At 45.9% G+C, this 22,531-nt stretch overlaps 1 protein-coding gene across 2 annotated transcripts in view; it reads left to right on the top strand.

Annotated features, from left to right (window-relative positions):
• DNAAF9 (dynein axonemal assembly factor 9) overlaps positions 1–22,531 on the top strand; it is a 115,908-nt gene that overhangs the window by 89,821 nt on the left and 3,556 nt on the right. For both annotated transcript variants that reach the window (XM_081148727.1, XM_081148726.1), the window contains exons 28-36: positions 4,109–4,234; positions 4,826–4,863; positions 10,607–10,742; positions 13,891–13,977; positions 17,347–17,453; positions 17,781–17,855; positions 19,709–19,914; positions 21,017–21,082; positions 21,988–22,081. In XM_081148727.1, coding sequence (XP_081004853.1) covers positions 4,109–4,234; positions 4,826–4,863; positions 10,607–10,742; positions 13,891–13,977; positions 17,347–17,453; positions 17,781–17,855; positions 19,709–19,914; positions 21,017–21,082; positions 21,988–22,081 — 935 coding nt within the window. The remainder of the gene's footprint in view (positions 1–4,108; positions 4,235–4,825; positions 4,864–10,606; positions 10,743–13,890; positions 13,978–17,346; positions 17,454–17,780; positions 17,856–19,708; positions 19,915–21,016; positions 21,083–21,987; positions 22,082–22,531) is intronic.

Here is a 22,531-nt window from a genome sequence, read left to right as displayed (position 1 = left end):
GTTTTCTGTTTTCTTTTGCCCCTCAGGTAGCCATATGACTTACTGCAGCAAGGGGGGCAGTGGTGTTGAGCTTTGACATCAAGCGGAGCTGTTAGTTGTTACTATAAAAATTAATATATTTTTAAATGATGAAATTTTTTTAATGGAGGACAGAACAGTGGTTTCCAGGAGTTAGAGATGAGAGGGGAGGGCAGGAGGGAGGTGTGTGTGGTTATAAAAGGGATCCTTGTGGTGATAGGACTGCTCAGTATCTTGACTGTAGTGGTAAATACAGGAGCCTGCACAGGTGACAGAATCATATAGAACTAAATACATATAACACAAATAAGTAAAACGAGAAATCTGAATTTTAAAAATTAATTTTAAGGAATTTGTTTACACGTTGGAAGGTTATAAAATCATTCTTTAAATTATCTACATTTAAAACTAAGCATCTCTCTCTCAAAACAAAAATTGAATTAATGTAAAACATGTGCCCAAATTGTAGGCTTAAATTGCAAACATAAAACAAAGCCCAAAGGACATTTGAATGGAATATCTGTTATTTCAGAGGAAAGAAAGTTCAAGTCCTGCTGGGGTTTTGTTTTGGTTTTTGGTTTTGTTTTTATTTTTAATAAAGAGAGTACTGACAAGAAACAGGCGAACATGAAGAACCAGTTTTTGCCTTCATCATGCATTCAAGCAGTTTAGCTAAAGTGGCCGGATGCAGTCTGGCAGCTGGAGTGGCCTGCTCCTTCTGTAGTGAGGACTGCCTCCTTCTGTTTGGAGCCCACACCCAGGATGATTACTATAGGGCAGGGGCTGGGGATGGAGGGAGGGTCTAACAGGACCCCCTTAATCGTAGAGTGAATGACACTTAAGGCCTCTTCTCTTGCCACAGGGGCTCTTGGATGCAGTGCGTAGATGCATCACATAGATGCATTGGCTTCACCAAAAAGCCTGGAGCCTGTTTTCACTCTAACCTTTTTCATTAAAAATAAATGAAGATGAATGGAATGCTCTGAAAACCAGGGAATTTCCCAGTCAACTCTCTAAGAATAACCTATTATATTAGAATGACCAAAATCTGCAAGACTAGCTTAGAAATCTTTTTTTTTTTTTTTAGTAGTTTATTGATTTTTAGAGAGGGAGAAAAGGAGAGAGAGAAAGAGAAACATCAATATGAGAGAGAAACATCCATCAGCTGCCTTCTGCACACCCGCAGGGATCAAGCCCTCAACCTGGGCATGTGCCCTGACCAGGAATCAAACCACAATCTCCTGGATCATAGGTTGATGCTCAAACCACCAAGCCATGCCAGCCAGGGTTAGTTCCTTTTTTACCCCAAGAAATGAGAACCTCTACAGGCTCACACCAAACATGGAAATTAAAAAGGCTCCAAATACTTTTTTGGTGTTTTTGGTTTTTTTTTAGAATCAGAGAAAAGCTCATGCTGAGGAGCAAGGCTGAGACACTTAACCATGAGAGTTATATCTATTAAACATAACCACAAAGAGATTTGGGGGCAGCATGCAAGCATTGGTTTCGCTTACCACATGTGCTAAGGGCCTGGCAGTGAGGGCAATGTTGGGGGCTTTTGTGGCATCCAGGCCCACCCCGACACTGCAGGACCAGTGGAAAGAACCTCACATGGTTGTACACACACCTGCCAGGGAAGAAACCTTCAAAAAAAGCCAGTGAGCCCTGGCTGTGTAGCTCAGTTAGTTAGAGCATCGTCCTGATACACCAAGATTATGGGTTTGATCCTGGTCAGGGCACATACAAGAATCAACCAATAAATGCATATATAAGTGGAACAACAAATCAATGTTTCTTCTCTTATCCTCCTTCTCTATTCCTCTCTCCCTTTAAAAATTAATTAATTATTAAAAAAAGAAAATCCAGTGAGCAGCCAAGCCAGTGTGGCTCAGTTGGTTGAGCATTGTGCCATGCACCAGGAGATTGCCAGTTTGATTCCCAGTCAGGGCACCTGCCCGGGTTGCAGACTCAATCCCCAGTATAGGGGGCGAGTAAGAGGCAGCAGGTTGATGTTTCTTTCTCATCAGTGTAGCTTTCTCTCCCTTTCCCTTCCTCTCTCTGAAATTAATAAAAATGTATTTAAGGGGAAAAAGAAATGCCACTGAGCAGAGGGCTCTCTCTAAAGGCTTTCTGGCTGCCAGGCCCTCATGGGAGAGCTCTAGAATCTAGCACACCCAGTTCTTTACTAAAGCACTGCTGGTTTGTAGAGACTAAGGCAGACCTGGGGGGAGTGCTAAAATTGTAATCTGGGAGAGCCAAGTGCCTTTTTACAGATGAGTTGTGTGTAGTAACTCAGGAAATGGCTCAGACAGGCTGTACCTATCCTGTCAGCCACTCAGCTGGCCTCCCAAGGGCCCAGGCTAGGACCCAGGCCCATATAATCAGCAAGCCTGTCCTCATCAGCTTTGGATTCCCTCCATAGAAACTGACCTTTTGGTCATTGATTGGGTCAATCAGAAAATATTTTTCACGAGGTGAAGAGGGCAGGTTCCGTCTTGGAGTGGCCATGTGTCTACCTGGGGTTGAATGTCCAGTTCATTCATCTACTCTCCTTTAGGCAATGTAGATTACAGCACTCAACAACCACTGTCTTTTTTTTTTATATATAAATATATTTTTATTGATTTTATAGAGAGGAAAGGAGAGGGATAGAGAGATAGAAACATCAATGATGAGAGAGTCACTGATTGGCTGCCTCCTGCACGCCCCCTGTTGTGGATCGAGCCTCCAACCCGGGCATGTGCCTGATCGGGAATCAGACCTCGATCTCCTGGATCATAGGTCGATGCTCAACAGCTGAGCCACGCCGGCTGGGCCCACTGTCTTTTTTAATTGCAGTGACAGACTATAAACAAATACATGAGAAAATACAGAGTATGTAGCTGATGTTCAGGCTTTGGAGAAGAATTGGGGCAAGGCCAGGTTGTGCCAGAGCTGTTATCACATAGGCTGTACACCCAAGTCAGAGGACACCTCCCTCATAAGGGAGTGAGAGAGTAAGCCTTGTAAACGTCTGAGTGAAAAGAGCATCACAGGAGAGGGGACAGAGAGTGCATGGTGGAAGTATGCCTAGAATGTTCAGGGAAGAGCCAGGAGGGCAAAGTTACTGATTCAGGTAAGGGAAGGAATAGTAGGAGATTAAACTCTTTTTTGCAGTGTGGGGGACAGATCTTAGAGGGCTACTAGTCCATTATAAGGACTTTGCTTTCACACTAAGTGGGACGGAAGCCACTCAGTCACTCAGCATGATGGGATTAGTACCATCTCTCTGACTTCTGTGTTGAAAACAGTTTGGGGAGAGGCAAGGACAGAAGCAGGGGGGGCCATTGAAACAGTTGTGGAGGTGATCTAGGCAAGAGATGATAGCCGTTTGGACACGGTAGTAGCGTGGGAGTATGAGCAGTGATCTCATTCTAGTTATATTCTGAAGATTGAGAAAAAATGGAGTCAGTGATGACTCCAGACAAATCTTTTGACCTAGTAGCTGAAGGAGTGGAGTCTCCTCTGGCAAAAAGAGCAAGGCCTTGCGAGGAGGAGGCATGGGGGAGTTGGATCATTAAGTTCTAGTGAAAAGGTCAAATTGGCTCTGGACTTCTGGAGTTTGGAGGGAGTTCCAGGCAGGAGATACGAATTTGATATGTGTCTCCTGACCTGGAGAGGTACCCAATGATCCCCCTTCTCTCTTGCCCACATGTTCTGTGAGATGGAAGGAGAGGAAAGGCTATTTTAAGAAAAACAGACCAATGCAGGACCTCCTAACTTGATCAGAAAACAGGCCTAAGGACACCGAGTCCCACCCTCAGAACCCCACAGTCACCTGTGCAGGCTTACCTTTACCCTGGAGCTTGGGGGTTGTGCTTGTACCCACTCTTGCACAGTTATGAGGATTAATGGAACTCAAGAATGCAGAAACTCTGTGGGCTTCAATGGCTCTAAGTTATAAAGTGCGGTGACTCTAAGAACCCAATCACAGGCTCCTCCTTTTGATTTTCCCTCCACTCTTGCTCCCTCAGCCACTCAGCATTCTCCTCTTCCCCGTCCCACTCTGCAGCCCCAACCAGTATACTAACCATTCACTTTTTTCCCCCAGCTACACAGACATTATTGATGTTGTCCAAGCCCTGCAGACCCATCCAGACTCAAATGTCAGGTCGTCCTTCATCATTGGTGCCATCACCGTGTGCGTGGAGCCCCTGAGCTGCTACATGGAGCACAGGTACACACTTAAGACCACCTCCAGCCCACAGGATATGGTGTGTTGTGTACAGAAAGAGATTTTCTCTCACCTACTAGAAAGAGACACATCATTGTGAGAGACACATTGATTGGTTGCCTCCTGCACGCGCCCCAACTGGGGCCAAGGATCGAGCCTACAACCGAGGTACGTGCCCTTGGCCTGAATTGAACTCGGGACCCTTCAGTCTACGGGCTGACTCTCTAACCACTGAGAAAACTGGCTAGAATGACAGTATTTCTTTAGGGGAAAAAATAGATAGACCAACTCTCCTTCTGTTTCCTATAGTCTAGAGACTGGCCATTCCCAAGTATCCCCTCTTCAACATTCCACCAAGAGTTGGCCATGTAGGGACTTTTATGGGGTTCCTGGCTTAGGGAACTTTGTTTTGGTTCAAAGCTATGAAAACCTCTTGCATAACCATGGCTATCCTTACTGCTCAGTGCTGCCTGCCACTTGCCCCATCGAGTAAGTCATCTTAGATATCAGTGATATTCATATTTTTGTGGGAAATAATCAATGACAACTCCGACATTAATGGTTTTAAAATATTTCTCGCTTTTTCCTCCCTAGATTTCTCTTTCCGAAATGTCTTGACCAGTGTTCACAAGGTAAGCAGTGTGCTTTAATCCCTGCTTGCATACCTTTCAAATTCTGTTTAGATACAACAGACTCTTCTTCATGCTCCTTCCTACCATTCTAAAACCTAAAACAAATAAATTGGTCCAGGGAAAACTGTGACACCTTTTATTTTTTTTAATATTTGATAAGCAGATTTCTTTCAGAGTTTGTTGCTTGATGATGACAAATTGCCATGGCGACACCTCTCCTGAGCTGGGCGTAAATCTGCCCTGGCCTTCCACCTAATATCAGTGGACTTAATAGGTATTCCTAGCCTCTGGAACATCAAGATCTTGCATTTCTCCTGTCCCATGAGTGCAGAGTATGGCCCAGTGGGACCTTCTCCCTTAATATCCCCTCTACATACACTGGAATTTTCCACACCTCCTTGGTAACATTTAGAAAAATCCACCTATCCTGTAAGTTACACTCAACCTTGCATTGTCCTACCATCTGGCAACCCTGGAAGCAGCACTTTTTAGTCATATTAACTATGGTGCCCGGAGACCCAGAATAAATTCTAAATTTCCTGCAGTGGTGATAAAATGCTCATTGTTGTCAGAAGACCTAGGCTCTGGACTTCCTGAGCCAGCCCAGCAAGTAGAAGTTAGACGGAAGTAAATAACTCAGTGTCCCCAGCACAGTTTTGCCCTGCTGAGCCCACTGCCAGTCCACAGGGAGCGGAGATGCATACCAGAGATCCAGAGATGTTGTCTTGGGAAACAGCTGAGCTGGGTGCTATACAGGGCAGGAGGCTGGGTCACTGGTGGGAGGAATGTGTGTGTTGGACTGCTTCACCAGGAGTCTCAAGTCCAGCTTTCAGAGACCCCTGTGGCTTTCCAGGCACTGCACCCCAGAAGTTGAGTGGAATGGAGATTGGCTGGGGCCACCCACAGTATCCATCCCAGGTAGAGATTAAGGAGATTTTATGGAGGTTGAGTCAGAGGGATATGATGATAGATTAAGTGTGGGGCATGAGTTGGAAAAGGAGGGATCTAGGATGACTCCTAGGTTTCTAGCTTGAGAGATTAGGAAAGTTGGTGGTACCTGTCCTTGAATAGAAAGCATGGGAGAAAACATAGGACTTGGGGGTAACCAAGGAGAGCCGTCTGGTCCTCAGATACATGTTGGTAGTCACGGTCATAGCCAAGGGTGTGGGCTATAGTCAGCTCCTATCTGCCACATTATTGCCACCCTAGTGTCCTTGTCCCCTTGACTTTCTCCTTTAGTGCCCCTCTAGGTTTTGCACATATAGCACAGATGGTTAGGCTGCCCTGGTAAAAAGCCTTGGGGAAGTGCTCTTGTCTTCACTGTCCATAAAACCTGGAAAATATTACAGGACAGACTCCATTCTCTCTTGCACTTAGTAGAAATATTTCATTAACACTGCCTCCCAACTCAGTGTTCAAAGGCAACTTGTGTCAAATTCTCTGCTTGTATAAAGATAGGGATGTGATCAGATATGGGCTGTCAACCTTGAGGTCATCTGTGCTATTTTCTGAAGTCCAAGGGGCTTGTGGAGTCATAGCGCTTTGATAAATATATTTTCCTTACATCTGGGCCCAGGGTACCCAATGGACTTGTCTGACCTGGCTCACCATGGGCATAGGCTGCTTGGGGAGGGAGGAGATAAAAGGCAAGTACAATTGACTCTTGAACAACACAGGTTTGAACTATGCGTGTCTGCTTATATACAGCTTTTTTTTCAATAAGTACTGTAAATGTATCTTCTCTTCTCGATGATATTTTAAAAATATGTTTTTATTCGGTTTTAGAGAGAGAGGAAAGGAGAGGAGGAGAGAGAGAGAGAAGCATCAATGCAAGAGCAAAACATCAATTGACTGCCTCTTGCACGCCCCCTGCTGGGGATTGTGGCCAAAACCCAGGCGTGTACCCTGACCTGGAATCCAACCAGTGATCTCTTGGTGCATGGGTCGATGCTCAACCACTGAGCCACACCGGCTGGGCATCTCTGATTTTTTAATAACGTTTTCTTTTCTCTGGCTTATTTTATAAAAATACAGTATATAATGCATATAACATACAAAGTATGTGTTAACTGTTTATCAGTAAGGCTTCCCATTAACAGCAGGCTATTAGCAGTTAAGTTTTTGGGTAGTCAAAAGTTACATTCAGATTTTTTTACTATAATGCCCCTAACCCCGAAGTTGTTCAAGGGGCAACTGTATTATTTTCCTCAGTGATTTAGTGGCTCACTTGCTGACACCGTAGACAAACACTTCATGTTCCAAGGGAGCATATTGCCTCCCTTTGCTCCTGTTCATGAGTCAGGCTCCCTGATTCATTGCTTTTACAACAAAGGATTATTTACAAGGACAAAAGAACTGTATTGCAGCCCCAAGATGATGTATATTACAGAAATATAAGGATTAGGAAATAATCTCAGTGCTTAAAAAGCTAGGGAGGCTTATTATAATGTCAGCTTAAATACAGAGCAGAGATATTTTACTATCATGCCCTGCTCTTAGAAGTATCTATAGATAGATAAAAGAGGTGAACTTTGTTTTCTCCTGGCTGCTAGAAGCCTTTAGCCCAGACTAGGATGGTCAGACAGACCTCAGAGATGTTTCTCCACTGTTGGAAATGAGCCAGACTGGTGAGACCTTGGCCAAATCTGGGTATCTACTCCTTGATACGAAGCAGAAGGAAGCTCCTGGCCCAAGCACACTCAAAACGCCCACTGTGGCCTCTCCACCCTGAGCTCCAGATAACTGTTGCACCTGCCTCATAGATGGCATTTCCTTTTGGCAGGTTGTAGTTTGTGTAGCTGGCCTAAGGAATGCTAGGCATAATCTTTTTGCTTGTTTCCCTATAAAGCAAAACCCCTTTTCTGTGTCCAATTCTTAATCTAGAATCCCAAGCCCACAGGGTTTGTCTACATGGTACTTGTGAGGCAGACTACTTTGGGCAGAGTGTGTCTCACCTTTTTCTGGACAGGCCAGGCCTGTGTTTGTGACCCTGGTAATATACACTGCATAGATTGGCATATTTGCACTAGCCTGACCAGTTTCTTTTTACCAAGAAGATACTAGACAGAATCCTGGGGCCTTTATTGATCTTTACTCAGCCTTTCCCGGCTCCTCACTGCAAGATCCACCACAGCTATTCTTGTCTTCCACCCCTGGGAATCTCACAGGCCTCTTGGAGGATCCGGCTCCTGTATCTGCCATCTCTGGAATGTGCTGAGCCTTCTAGAACCCTGCCTGCTTCCCCACTGTGCCACATTCTGAGCCTGGCCTCCTCACCTTGCTTCACTTAGTTTCCAGAGGCCCCAGTCACTTCCTGTGGCTGCACCAGAGCATGGGGTTCTGGCATTAGGCTCACCAGGCTGTGCTTCCTGTCTCCCCCGCAGTTTCCAGAGTGATCTTCCTAAGTGGGAATGGGAGCACAGGCACCACCAGTATCACCTTCATTAGGAGGCTTCCCTGGCTCTCTGGCTGAAGATGGTGCATCTTTTTCTTTTCCTTTTATTGATTTTATTGGGGTGACACTGATTAACAAAATACAGGTTGAAGATAGTCCATCTTGATGTTACAGCTTCTGAACAGAAAGGGCATGTGAAGAACCTTTTAAAATGGAATAAACAAAATGCTAGCATATTCTCCATTTGAATTTCTAATCGTGGTGTAACCAAAACTAGGTCTTACATGGAGGCCTTGACAATAGAGGTTTTGAGTGGGGTAGAAGCTTTTTAAAAGATGTGATTCTGTGTATTCGTATATATTTGTATATGCGTAGACTGAGAAGCCTACCCCATACCAGCTGTCAGTGCTTGCCTCTTGGGAGGGCTGCGAGGGCTCAGGGTGCAGAGGAGGGAGGAAGAAACTTTGTACTGAGTACCTTTTTGTGCTTTATGGATTTTATACCAAAAATATGTATATGCCAATAGCCTTAGAAACCTTTTCAGATGGCTGTCTTATGAATGGAATTTACTGACTTTTCTGTGGGAAATATTTTGGCATGTGAGTGCCCATAGCATAGCTGCTATGGCAGCTGCCTTCAGAGGTCAAGTGGCATGAATCTTTTCTTACGCTTGATTCATTTACTCAGCAAATCTTTGTCCAGAGCCTGCTCTAACTCAGTCCTGGGGGATTAGGGAGGGCTTCAGGAAGAGGTTCTATTCAAATTGTCTACAACCTGAACAAGGAGTTGGGCTGACAAAAAGGAGGGGAAAGATGGTTTCGAGTAGAAGGAACAGCAAGAGTGAAGTGCCTGACAATGACCAGAGCACACCCAGGGCACTGAGGAAGTGCAGCGTGGCAGACAGGTCAAGCAGGCCAAGAGGTTAATATATTGGCCTCACAGTAATTTGGAATGCATTGAAATATTTTAAGTAGAGAAGTGATACAATAAGATTTATGCTTTTGAAAGATTACTCTGACTACAATAGGGAGAATGAATTGTAGTAGGGAGAATGAATTGTTTCAATGATGTAGTGAAGGGAGTGGTGGTCTAGACTAGGCCAGTGGTGGCAGGGATTGAGAGTGGTGATGGATCCAAGAGCTGTTTAGCACCCACTGGGCCAAGAGGAGGACTCAGGGGCCTCCACAGCCCAGGTTTGGGGAACCGGGCAGTCAGTGTATCTTTTACCAAGTGACCAGAGGAGGAAGCAGAGCTGCACTCACCACTTGGAAGTCAGGGAAAGCCATTGAGGAAATACCGTTGAATCCTTAGAGATCTCTCAAGCACTGTGCAGAGAAAGATGGACCATATCTGCCTAAGTTTGACTTACACTGAGTCAAACACCTACACATTCCTGAGAAGAGTAGGACCCGTGTCTCGGACCAAGGAATTGATAGACCCCCAAATGGTCCATAAGCACTTAGGAAGCAGCTCTGTGCTCAGCAAGTGAGTTCTAACTCCTGACATCTGCGTAGCCTTTGTATGTGCCCTTCCCCCATTGTAATATGCAACCATTGGCATGAAGCTCCTAATCCCTCTTCCCTGGTCATGAATAGAGTGCATCCAGATGATTTATAAGGTTAGATTCAGTGCTTAGCATTTTGGAACACTTTTCTTATGAGTGGTGAGAGGAAGGAAGTATCACTAACTTCTGCCTCAGATCAGAGGCAGGGGCCAGGGTTCCTGGAAGTTGCCTTAAACTAGTGATGGTCACTCATCTGACATGGACTCAGCAGCCTAGGCTGATGGAAGTCACATGACTTGGCTTCCTGCTGGTTTATGTGGCTGAGGCCTCTGTCACAGCCACCTCTGTCTGTGTGAGGAATGGATCAGTCCAGGCCACTCTGTGTACATGTACAAGTCCTGTCTCAGGCTGGTGCTCAGCTAACAGTGATGGTGGTGGTAGTGATGGGAACAAGTTGCATTTAATGAGTTCTCAGTATCTGTAGGCCCTGTGATGAGCATTTTACTGATAACCTGGAGGTTCGTGTTACTGTTTCCATCTAACGGGATACGGAAAGGGCCCATTGATGAAGAAGTTCAGGGTATCAGTTGGAAAGCAGAATTAGTAAGATAGGAGGTTAGGAAGTGAGGCAGGTACAGTATTGAGGCCGTTCACTCCAAGAGGTGGCAGTGACAGAAAGGGGAACAGAATGATGGCTGTATCTGTTGGTGTTGGGGGCCAGGGTGTCTACACAAGGGGGCTACTGGAAAAGACAATAAGGGGAGGAAGCAAGGGCCCACATTTGTGTGACCCCTCAGCTCCAGTCAAGACTCTGAAGGTGAACTGTTCTTGGTTTTATTCCCCAGGACTGGTGAGTAATGTGGTGTTTACCAGTCATACCACGGAGCAGAGGCACCCTCTCCTTGTTCAGCTGCAAAGCCTCATCAGGGCTGCCAATCCTACTGCAGCCTTCATTCTTGCAGAAAATGGGATTGTTACCAGGTAAATTTATACAGTTCACTTCACCCCACAGGATCAGGCACCTTCTCAGATACAGCAGATACCCTCTGGTAATACATTACAGGGTCTTTTCACTGTGTCTAAGACCTGAGCATTTATAGACGTGCTTTTGATGCTGTGTAAATCACCAAAAGGACCCTGTGTGTCAGTATCCTGGCTTATTTTGAGATTTTTTTTTTTTTTTTTTTTTGGTCTTTTTAAATTAAAAAAAAAAAGATTTTTGATTGATTTTTAGAGAGGGAGAGGGAGAGGGAGAGAAGCATCAGTGTGAGAGCGAAACGTCGATTGGCTGCCTCCTGCGAGCCCCCCACTGGGGACTGAGCCTGCAATCCGGGCATGTGCCCTGACCAGGAATCAAACTGCGATCTCCGGGATCCGAGGTCAATGCTCAACTGCTGAGCCACACCCGGCCAGGCAAATTTTTTTTTAATATGTCTTTATTGATTTCAGAGAGAGGAAGGGAGAGGGAGAGAGAGAGAAACATCAGTGATGAGTTATTGATCGGCTGCCTCCTGCACGCCCCCTACTGGGAATGGAGCCTGCAACCGGGCATGTGCCCTGACTGGGAATCGAACCAGTGACCTCTTGGTTCATGGGTCAATGCTCAACCACTGAGCCACTCCAGCCAGGCATTTATGCATTCGTTGGTTGATTCTACTATGTGCCCTGACCAGGGATCAAACCCGCAACCTTGGCTATCAGGACAGCGCTCTAACCAGCTGAGCTACTAGCCAGGGCAGGACATACTTTGTTTTGATGCATTCACGTCTCGTCCATTCAGGAATGAACGTCAGGAATTCCTCAAAGTTCCTGTGTTAACATGTAAGAAAAATGACATAGAGGACATAGAGAAATTATCTTTTTACTTCATGGACTTGGGTCCAAATTACAACTAAAAATAGAGAATTGGTGACTTTGTATGTGTGAGTATGAAAACATCTGGTTGTGTATCAATTTTGTTTGCTCAGTAAGGATACCAGAAGGTGTGTGCTTTTTATATAGTTTTGACTTTTGATCAATGCAAATATTTTACATATTCAAAAATTAAAATCAACAAGGAGGGAAAAATCAAAATAGAAACAAAAAAAGTGAATCCATCTGTATGTCAAAGTAATAACAACCATGCAAACACAAAATAATTCAAGTAACTTTTGAACATAGTCCTCTGTTGGAATCCTGATTCCAAACAACATCACTGATTAGAAAAGGGAGAGTATAAAGATGAAATGGGAAAGGTGAGGAAAAATCCTATAAATGTTGGATTTAAATTTGGGGGGATTCAGTGTAGATTTATTATTTCAAAAACGTATATTTACAAGCTCTTTCCACTGAAAGAGACCAGAAATACTAATACCACAGTTACAATAAACACCCCTACCTGTAGATCTTGGTTTCTATGTACCAATCCACTGTAAGGTATCAGGATTCCTTGGAGAATTGGCTGTTTGCAGGTCTAGGGCAGGGAAAGTGCAAGGTGAGCCTGGTACATTTTATGCCAAGAAAGCAAAGATTAGTGTCAATATGCCGAAAGGATATGGGAGCTAGCTTAAGAAACTCTCATTAGCCAAATGTGGGATAACTTGAGCATAAGTGAGAACAATGATAATAATGGATTTATAGCACATGGAATAAATGAGTCTATTTGATACTAAAATAATGGAAATGGGCAGGACAGTAAATCTCTTTTAACAGAAGAATGCTAACAAGTAAATAAGGATTTCTAGAACTAGAAAGTCACCACCTTGTAACCTTTAGTATAATACTTGATTTAGGGAAGACCGTGGTTGACAGATTGTTGAGGAAGAGAATATTCACCAGTCTCAGAGTATCACTCCACAGACTATTTACTACTCACAAAGAGGGAAAGTACCTTCACAATGAGGAAGATGGGGTGGTGCTGTAGATTTCACATTGACCAAGTAATTAAACTTAGCAAGGCCACTAATGAGACAAACTGGCATCATATGCCTCCTTTCTGTGATGCTGCGGGAAGGACACAACATCACCTGGGAATTAATCTTGCCAAAGAGGTTTAACTGAGTCTAATCATGAGGAAACAACCAGACAAATCCAGGTTGTGGGACACAAGACAGCTGGCATGTACTCTTAAAAAATGTTAATGTCACTTGGCCGGCGTAGCTCAGAGGTTGAGCATCAACCTAGGATCCAGGAGATCATGGGTTTGATTCCTGGTCAGGGCACATGCCCGGGTTGTGGGCTCAATCCCCAGTAAGGCGCGTGCAGGAGGCAGCCAATCAATGACTCTCTCATCATTGATGTTTCTCTCTCTCTCTCTCCCTTTCCCTTCCTCTCTCTGAAGTCAATAAAGATACATTTTTTGTAAAAAAATGTTAATGTCATGCCTCGCAGGTTTAGCTTAGCGGTTAGAGCATCAGCCTGAGGACTGAAGGGTCCTGGGTTCGATTTTGGCCAAGGGCCCATACCTTGGTTGCAGGCTCGATCCCAGCCCAGGTCGAGGTGCGTGCAGGAGGCAACCAATCAATCTCTCTCTCTCACATCAATGTTTCTCTCTCCCTCTCTGTCTCCCTTCCCCTCTCTCAGAAAAGCAATGGGAAAAATATCCTCAGGTGAGGAATTAAAAAAAAAAAGTTAATGTCATGAGAAACAAACAAAAGTTAGAGGAATTGTTCCAGATTCAAGGAAAATAAAGATTGTAAATTGGGTAGGTGACCCTTGATTTGATCCTGGGTCCCCTTTCCCCCACAAAAGGGAACATTTTTAAATGGATGTATACTAAATCAGTACTTCTCCAACTTTAATGTGCATGTGAATCTCTTGGGGGATCTTATAAAATGAGGATTCTGATTCAGTAGGCCTGGAATGGGGCCTGAGATTCTGCATTTCTAATGAGCTCCCGGGTGATACTAGTCCTGCTGGTCCACAGTATTAAATTCCTTGGGTGTGATAATAGTATTGTGGCTCTGTAAGAGAATGTCCTTGTTCTTAGGAGATACATACGGAAATATTTAAGGATGAAATAACAGGAAAAAAAAGTATGCATCTGTGCTTATATGTGTATATGGGGACAGTGGAGACAGAAAGCAAAATGTGCAGGTTAAGACTGATAGTCCTAATGAATCTGTTTTTTTTTTCTATATGTTTTTTAAAGGAATGAAGACATTGAGCTGATTCTGTCAGAAAACAGTTTTTCAACTCCTCAGATGCTACGATCTCGATATTTAATGTACCCTGGCTGGCAAGTATCATCATTGAAAAGTAGCTAAGATTTCTTTATAAACCCAATAATTTATTTATTTGCAGCAAAACAAAAGAGAGTGAGAGAGAGAGAGACAAACAGAAAATACCAGGTGTGTTTGATAAGGTTGACAATGTCAGCTGGAACGACCTGCCATGTCCCAACAGCAGCTGGCTTTTCCAGGAACCCAGTGCTCCCCATCTTGGGCTCCAAATTGGAAGCCTTGCTACGTGTTGAGACTTGGGGAGACATCTTGCGGGCACCAGGCACAGCAGTATCCTGTTTCCTCTGGCCTCTAGGGAGGGTGAGGAGGCTGGCAGGGAGCCAAGGAGTTGTAACCTTCCTAGGTGAGAGTCACTCCTGAGAATACAGTCAGCCCTCTAAGGTTCCCACCTGACAGGAAAGTTCCCTGCCATGGGGACCAGGAGATGTTTCTTCTCTGGTGGCGGCCTCCCAGCCTGTGACCCTCTCCTCCAGAGGGAAGAAGAGAAGGAAAGAGGCTGCAAAGTACACTGTAATCATACTAATACCAGCAGCTCATGAGCACTTACACACATTGTTCTAAGACTGCACAGCAGTATGGTAACCACCAGCCACATTTGGCTATTTAATAAAATGTAAATGAATAAAAATTAAGCCCTAGCTGGTATGGCTCAGTGATTAAGAGTGTCGGCCTGTGGACTGAAGGATCCCAGGTTCGATTCTGGCCAAGGGCACATACCTCGGTTGCAGGCTTGATCCCCAGCCGTAGTCAGGGCGTGTGCAGGAGGCAACCAATCAGTGTGTCTCTCTCACATTGATGTCTCTCTCTCTCTCTCTCTCTCCCTTCTCTCTCTGAAAAGCAATGGAAAAAATAGCCTTGGGTGGGGATTAAAGAAAAATAATAGTAATTAAACAAGACATTGGTATGAGGAAGGCCTGGGGGTGGGGTGGATGTGGGTTGGAGGGGATCAATGGGGGTAAAAAGCGGACATCTGTAATATTTTCAACAATAAAGATTAAAAAAACAAAACAAAAAGGTAAAATTTAGTCTTTCAGTCATACCTTTTGCTTGAACAAGACAATTGTATCTTAGCTAAAAAGAAAGTGACGGAACTTCTGGGTGAAACCCTTCTTTCTGGTGGCTGCAGATATGGAGCCTTTTGCTGCCCACAACTGTGGGCCTGGGCCTGAGACTTCTGTCTGCACCTGGTGCCTAGGGAAGCACCCCTCCTCTATTCCATACTGACTCATTCTGGGCTTGTGAACCGAGCTCTGGATACAGACTTTCCTGAAGGCAGACTGATCCAGGAAAGAGCTGGCTATGAGTAGTTCATTAGAAGACTCTGTGAGTCTGGAGTCTGAAACCTTCCCTTTATCAGGAAAGTCAATCCTTGTAGAGAATCAGAGATGGAGGGGCCTTAAAAGCACCTTTCAGGCCCTCCCTTCTGAATTCCTCACTTGGATTCAGATAATTTAGACTTTTAAAAAGGTGGCAGCCATCAGACTCCTACTCATCCCAATACATTACTCCCTTCCCTACTTGAGTCAGGGCCACCACCTCATAGTGAATGGACTTTAGCTCCAGCATGTGTTCATTTCTATGCTGTGAAGATTCTCAGCCATTCCTCTTCTACAGCCCTCTCTGTTCTCATCGACCCCACCCCCACCTCCCTGGGAGAAGGGCTTGTTTCTAGTCTTGGAGGAAACCTTTCTCTCTTCCCTCAGCCCCTCCAAATTTTCCAAAAGATCTGGGCTCTGAGCACAGAAGCCACAGAAACCCATGGTATCCAAATGACTGGGTTGGGGGAGGGCCAAAAGAACATGGCAGTGTTGTAAAAATGTTATGCCACTACCCAACTTTAAGAAATCACAGAGCACAGCTGGTGTGGCTCAGTGGTTGAGCACTGACCTATAAACCAGGAGGTCACTCACTGTTCAATTCCCAGTCAGGGCACATGTACAGGTTTTGGGTTCGATCCCCACTAGGGGGCATGCAGGAGGCAGTCGATCAAGGATTCTCTCTCATCATTGATGTTTCTGTCTTTCTCTCCCTCTCCCTTCTTCTCTCTGAAATCAATAAAAACATATTAAAAAAAGAAAAGAAATCACAAAGAGTAAGATACTTTCAACAATATAAAATTTAAAACTGCAGTGCTATTTTTAAAAAAAGAAAACTAATGAGAAAATACAATAGACTGGAGGAAAATGATTGCTTCAAATGTGGCAAGGGGTTAATATAATATTTGAGAAGCTTGTTTAGCTAGTTAAGAAAAATAACCCAGTCCATGTAGATGTGAACAGTTCACTTAGGATCAAGTATAGATGGCAGCCATGGTCAGAATTCCATATCAGCAATATTCAGAAATATAAAATGATGCCTCATTATTATTTTGATTGATACTACTACATTTAACCAAAAATATCTATAGTAACTTTTACTGGGGGAATTCTTGTGGAACTGGAATACTCATCTACTGCTGGGGGTGGTATAAATTATTACCCGAGAGATGGGTACACCCTTTCCTGAACTGATTTCAATCATGGGGATTCCTCTGAAGGAAATAATTCAAAAGAAGAAATGACAGTTCCATCACTTTGGAAGCTGGCTGATGGGGTTCATGCTGCCCTTCTGTCTCTGCTTATGTTTGAAATACTCGATAATAAGTAGTTGTTTTTTATATGCTCTGAATATGGCCATGTTCTTTTTTTTCTTTTTTAAAAAAATTGATTTCAGAGAGAGGAAGGAAGAGAAAGAGAGCTAGAAACATCAATGATGAGGGAGAGTCATTGATCGGCTGCCCCGACCCCCTGCACATCCCCTGCTGGGGATCGAGCTCACAACCCAGGCATGTGACCGAGAATCAACCTCGATCTCCTAGATCATAGATCGATGCTCAACCACTGAGCCACGCTAGCTGGGCTGGCCATGTTCTTAATGAGTTTATAGCAAGCATTATGTCTGCTGAACTCAAAACTGAGAAAATAGTGCAGAGATACCCCAGCCCTTTAGTTCCTTCTGGAGAGAGTGTACACAACGGAATATACAGTCTGTTAGGCTGTGCTCAACAATGGTGGGGCATAGTTGTAGCCCTTGAAAGAATGGAAGGGGATCCCAAGGAAGAGCTCCAAGGGTACTAGGAAGTACCAAAGTCTCAGGTAGGACACTGGCAGGCTTCAAAGGTAGAAGGGGTCTTTGACTTCAGGAGACTGCTAGTCTAAAGGAGGTGAAGTTCCCTGCTCTAATGATGCAACCGTTCTTCCCAACCATTCTTCCCAATATTCTTATTATCGAATATTTCAAATATTATAGAATAAATAATATGTCATTCATTCCCAAGTAGTATATAGCACTCAAAGCCCCAATACTTGTACTTATAATTTTTTAAGGAATGAAGGTAAATTTGATACTGGATCAGTCTTTCCACTAATGGTTCAGATCTGTGTATGGTTTGGTCGTCCCTTGGAGAAGACTCGCTTTGTGGCCAAATGTAAAGGTAAGCCCTGGCTGGGACATATCCCAGACCCCAGTAAAAGAATGCCCAGATTTGTTTCTGCTTCCTGGCACCATTTTAGTATTGTGTGCTGTTTCTTCTCCTCTCCATTGGGGTCTGAAAACAGGCAGAGGGATTTGAGGATGCTGGAATCCCCCTCCACTGGAAACAATGGCAGAGCAACTGGGGAGGAACGGGTGGGCACAGAGTCTATAAATCCTGGACCCTAGAGTAAGGTCCCTTCCCAGTCCCTAACCCTCCCAGCTGTGCCACCCTGAATTTGGCCTCTGCCCCCAGGTGGGTGACAATCCTGTCCTCTTCCTCCACCAGCAATTCAGTCCTCCATGAAGCCAAGTCCCTTCTCTGGAAACATCTACCACATCCTGGGCAAAGTGAAGTTTTCAGGTAACTGGGGGGTTGGATTTGGGAGCCCTGCACTGTGGAGTTCATAGCCTCTACTGCTGCTCTCCAGACCACTGATGCCTCTCAGACTCTCTCTGAAAAACCCTCCCCTATGGGCCTTATACCATTGGGATCTTCTGACCACCCCTCTCTACCAAGGGCCCACCTCTCTTCAGGTCCTTCTGCTCCACACTGGAGGCTCTGTCCTCCTGGATGGCCTGCCCAGGCCTTTCCTCACCGTCCTTGACTTCCTTGTTCCAGAGTCTCAAACCATCATTCATGGCTTTTTTCTAGACCTATCACCAGGAGCTGCCCGAACACTGAGATCTCCAGCTTCTTATATGTTCCTGTCAAAGTCACTTGCCCTCTCCTTCCTTCTGTCCAGTAGGCCTGTTTATCAGCCTTAGACTTCTGGAGTCCTCCAGACCTGAAGTCTGTCTATTCTAAGCTGGGGGTCAGGGAAGGCCTCAGAACAAGAAAGAGTTGCTCAACTCAACATTGAGGAGGGGGAGACTATTCCAGAGAAAAGGCACAGCACATGCTGTGGGCCTGAGGCAAAAGGGCACACTTCAGGAACCAAAGGGTTTACTGTGTCTGGAGCCTGGGGGGAGAGGGGCTGTGTCTGTTAGGGTGTCGTTGGCTGTTGTAACAGAAAACACCAACTCAGCTAGCAGGTGTTACCTACATAACAAGAAGCAAGAGGTCAGGCAGCATAGCAAGCCCACTGAGGACACAGGTCATGTGTGTCTCTGTGTTCTTCCATTCTTGGTGTCAGCTTGTCCTCAGGTAACCACCCGTCATGGTTGCCAGGTAGTGGTACAGGTCTAGGTGTCAAATCCAGACACAACATCCAGCCAGTGGAGAGGCTGGCTCTTCCTGTGGGTGTCTACCAGTGCAGACACCCTTGCTGAAGTGCCTCCTCCCAGTTCTTCAGCAGACTTCTCTCACTGGCCAAGATTGAGTTGCTATGCCTTCCAGGACCCAGGACCCAGGACCCATGGAGAATTGGTATTGGAGGGAGAGGGGGATGCTGGGCAGGCAACCACCAGTGTCTGCTATAGGGAGCCAGTGAGAGTTGTAAGCATGGAACCATCTGGGTCTTCAGATGGAAGAATTAGATAACATAACCTGTAAAAAAGAGTCTTTCAAGGTCCTTAACCTATACCATTGGCCTAATTTATATTACTGAATCTGAAACTTTGGCCCCCTCCTCAGCCCCTTGCTCAAGCCCACTTCCCTTGGGCACCAGCCGACAACTCCTACCTGCTTCAGAGGTCTGAATGCTGTCATCTGCCCTCTCCCCCATCATCAGCTCCTTTGCTTCTTTATTTACACCTACTCCTGACCCCTTTCTTGTTCAGAGTTAACCTCTCTTCATTCTGGATCTCTCCCTCACCCTGCCTTTCAGGGATACCTTGACCTCTTCTCATGTCTCCAGTCAGTCATAGCCCAGCTCCTCAGCCCGTAAACCCGGTCCACTCTTTTATTTCCCTATCCAGGCGACCTTCCTATAGCACTTGTACTGTTGACGCCTTCCTCCCTTGGCCTCTCAGGCCTCTGTGGAGACCCACCGCTCCACCTCTACCAAGGGGAAGGGCACTTTTCTCTTATAGTCCTCTTCTTGTGGCGTCCACCTGGTCACTGAATCAGCCAACCTAGAAACTTATATTGCTCCTCCCTTATATTGCTCCTCCCTCTCTCACTTCATCCTTTCTAACTTGCCCCCAGTCATGTCATTTCTCCTTCCTGCACATGTCTCATGAGTCTGTCCCTGACCATCAGCCCTGTGTCAGTTTTAATATAGCCTTATCCTTCTGGGGCATTGTCTCAGGGACTGACATGTGTTCTCCTTGCAGACTCTGAGAAGACCATGGAGGTCTGCCACAACACTCTGGCCAATTCCTTGAGCATCGTACCAGTTTTAGAGGGACCCACACCACCACCCAACTCCCGAGGCACACCTCAAGACAGCAGCGGGCAGCAGGAGTGCTACCTTGTGTTCATCGGCTGCTCCCTGAAGGAAGATAGCGTCAAGGACTGGCTGCGGCAGTCTGCCAAGCAGGTGGTTTTTGAAGCCTAGAAAAACCTGGCACAGATGTGGCTAGCATACCTCAGAGCGCTGCTGGCCTTGAGGCAGAAGCCCTTCCACAGCTTCCCTGGTGCCTCCCCACTGGCCCACCCCTCAGGCTCAGCCAACACTTTCAGAGACACTTAAGAGAGTGGGAGGCAGCCACTTGGGGCAAACTCAAGGCAGACTTGTTTTCACAGCCATTTCCAATTCTGCCTTCAAAGGCAGACTGGAGTTATCAGGTGGCTTAGCTGGGCGAAACCTACTTGTTCCATGTGGACCCTGGGTCACACTGGTGTTCCAAACTCAAAATGTCATTTCTTAGCTGAACCTAATTCAGAGACACTCCTGTTCTGAGCCCAGAATCGCCTGTTCTTGGGCTTTCTCTACAGAAAGGAATTAACAACAAAGATATACTTGGAGCCTTTTGCAAATCAACACTCCAAGCATGGATGCAGTGAGCCCAGGGCCCTGGAGACAGGTGCTGGGGAAGAGGAGGCTTGCCTGTAGATGCACACAAGCATCTTTAGCCCAATACCACACAAAAAAACCACATCAGACTGGAGTTAAAATCCTTCAATACACTGCAAGCTTTGGGTGCTAAGCCTCTTAGCACAGCCTCAGGGGTTTAGCTCATCCCAGAACTCTAGAAATAGAATTGGCTAGGGCCTGGGTCCTTTGTAGATGCTCAGTTGAAACCTGTCTTGTATACTGAGTAATGGCTGCCCGTAGGCTGTGTCTTTCTCAGACCAACCTGGATAAACTTGATGGTGCTTGGCTATGGGACCTCATCTCTTTGTCTGCATGTCTGCCACTGGTGGGCGTTAGGGTTGAGAATCTGCAGAGGCAGGAACATGCCTATTTGCAAAAGCACTGGTCTCTCCTCTGCCACTGTTCCCCTGGCACACAAAGCTCTGGAGTGGGAAAGTGGTCTTCTTGAGGGGCAGACAGGCAGAATATTGTGTCCAGGCCATGACAGCGCTTGCTTTTCCCTCCGATGGGATATTAGTCATATAACTGGCCCCTTGAGCTGTCACCCACCCAGGTACTCCATCAGCTCTGTTGGGACCTGACCCCTCCCTCTATCTCTGCACAGAAGCCTCAGAGGAAAGCCCTGAAGACCAGGGGGATGCTGACCCAGCAGGAGATCAAGAACATCCATGTGAGTACGCAGCCCTAGGGGCTTACTCTCAGTACCCTTTAGGATTTGCTGGCGTTACCTGGGCATGAGATCTAGGCGAACGTGGAGCTCTGCCTTGTCACCCTCTGCAGGCAGATGAAGACATTTTTCTCTCCTTCCCATCCCCTTGGCCTACAGAAATCAGCAAGGGCCCAGGACAAACTGTCTAGACCCTGAAGTTGTGCTTGGGTAGGATGTGGAATCCTGAGGCCAGGGCAAGAAGCCCCTTGATGAGCCCTCCCAACCACCAGGCTGACTCCCAGCCTCTGCGCCAGTCCCTACCCCCAGAGGGGCCTTTTCCTGACAGGTTTGGAGGCAAAGGCTAAAAGGAACACAGGGTATAGGCCCCAGCATAGGCCATGTCACCAGTCCTAGTAATACGCAGGTGGGGCAGGAGAGTACTTTGGGGCTCCAGGAGCCCCTGCTTTGGACTTGAGGAGGGCCACTTCATACCCAGGCCCTACAGGACCTGGGCAACCCTAGGTGCCCCTGGAGAGGACACCGCGGGCACCTGAGAAGGCACCTTGTAGCATGTATTCTTTCAGAAGCCAGCCTTGAACAAGGATTTGAATACAGGTCGTTTATTTTGGAAATGATTCAATGAGACACCAGTAGGGAAATGGAAAAGTAACAGAGAGAAGGAAGGGGAGGCAGCCAACAAAGGGTGTGTTATCAAACCAGAGGGACACCCAGATTGCCTCCCTATAAGTGGGACCTCCATCAGTCATTGCCTGAGGGCTGCTGGGGGGAGGTGTTAATTCCCTGACACACAGCCTTCCATGGATGAGTGGGCTGTCTTACTAGGATAATAGGTTTATTTTTGTTTTTAATGAATGAGTGAATGATAGACAGTGTCATATAATTCTAACAGGACTCTTTTCCTGTAGGTGAAACGCCACCTGGACCCCCTACCTGCAGGCTATTTTTATAATGGCACCCAGTTTGTCAATTTCTTTGGTGACAAGACGGATTTTCACCCACGTATCCTTGGAATCTGGGGCAGCAAGCCTGGGGTGTGTGAAAGCCTGTCTACAAAGAGAGTGTCTGCTAGAGTTGCAGCAGCCCAGCCCTGGAACAGGCTGGGTTCTGGGAACAGCAAGTTGTAGAGGCGGACTTCATTTTGGCCTCTTAAAGTCATTACAATTAAATTTCTCATTTATTTATTTATTTATTTATCCCCACCCAAGGATATTTTTTCCATTGATTTTTTTAGAGAGAGTGGAAGGGAGGGGGAGAGACAGAGAGAGAGAGAGAAACATCGATGTGAGAGAGATACATTGATAGGTTGCCTCCTGCACATGCCTCGCCTGGGGTGGGGTCAAGCCTGCAACTAAGGTATGTGCCCCTGACTGGAATCGAACCCAAGACCCCTCAGTCTGCAGGCTGCCATTCTAACCACTAAGCCAAACCAGCTAGGGCCCCTGTCACATT

Source organism: Miniopterus schreibersii (genome assembly GCF_964146895.1).
Source record: "Miniopterus schreibersii genome assembly, chromosome: 10".
Lineage (NCBI taxonomy): Eukaryota > Metazoa > Chordata > Mammalia > Chiroptera > Miniopteridae > Miniopterus > Miniopterus schreibersii.
The sequence above is the reverse complement of the archived record's forward strand: the minus strand, read 5'-3'. Positions and strand labels throughout refer to the sequence as shown.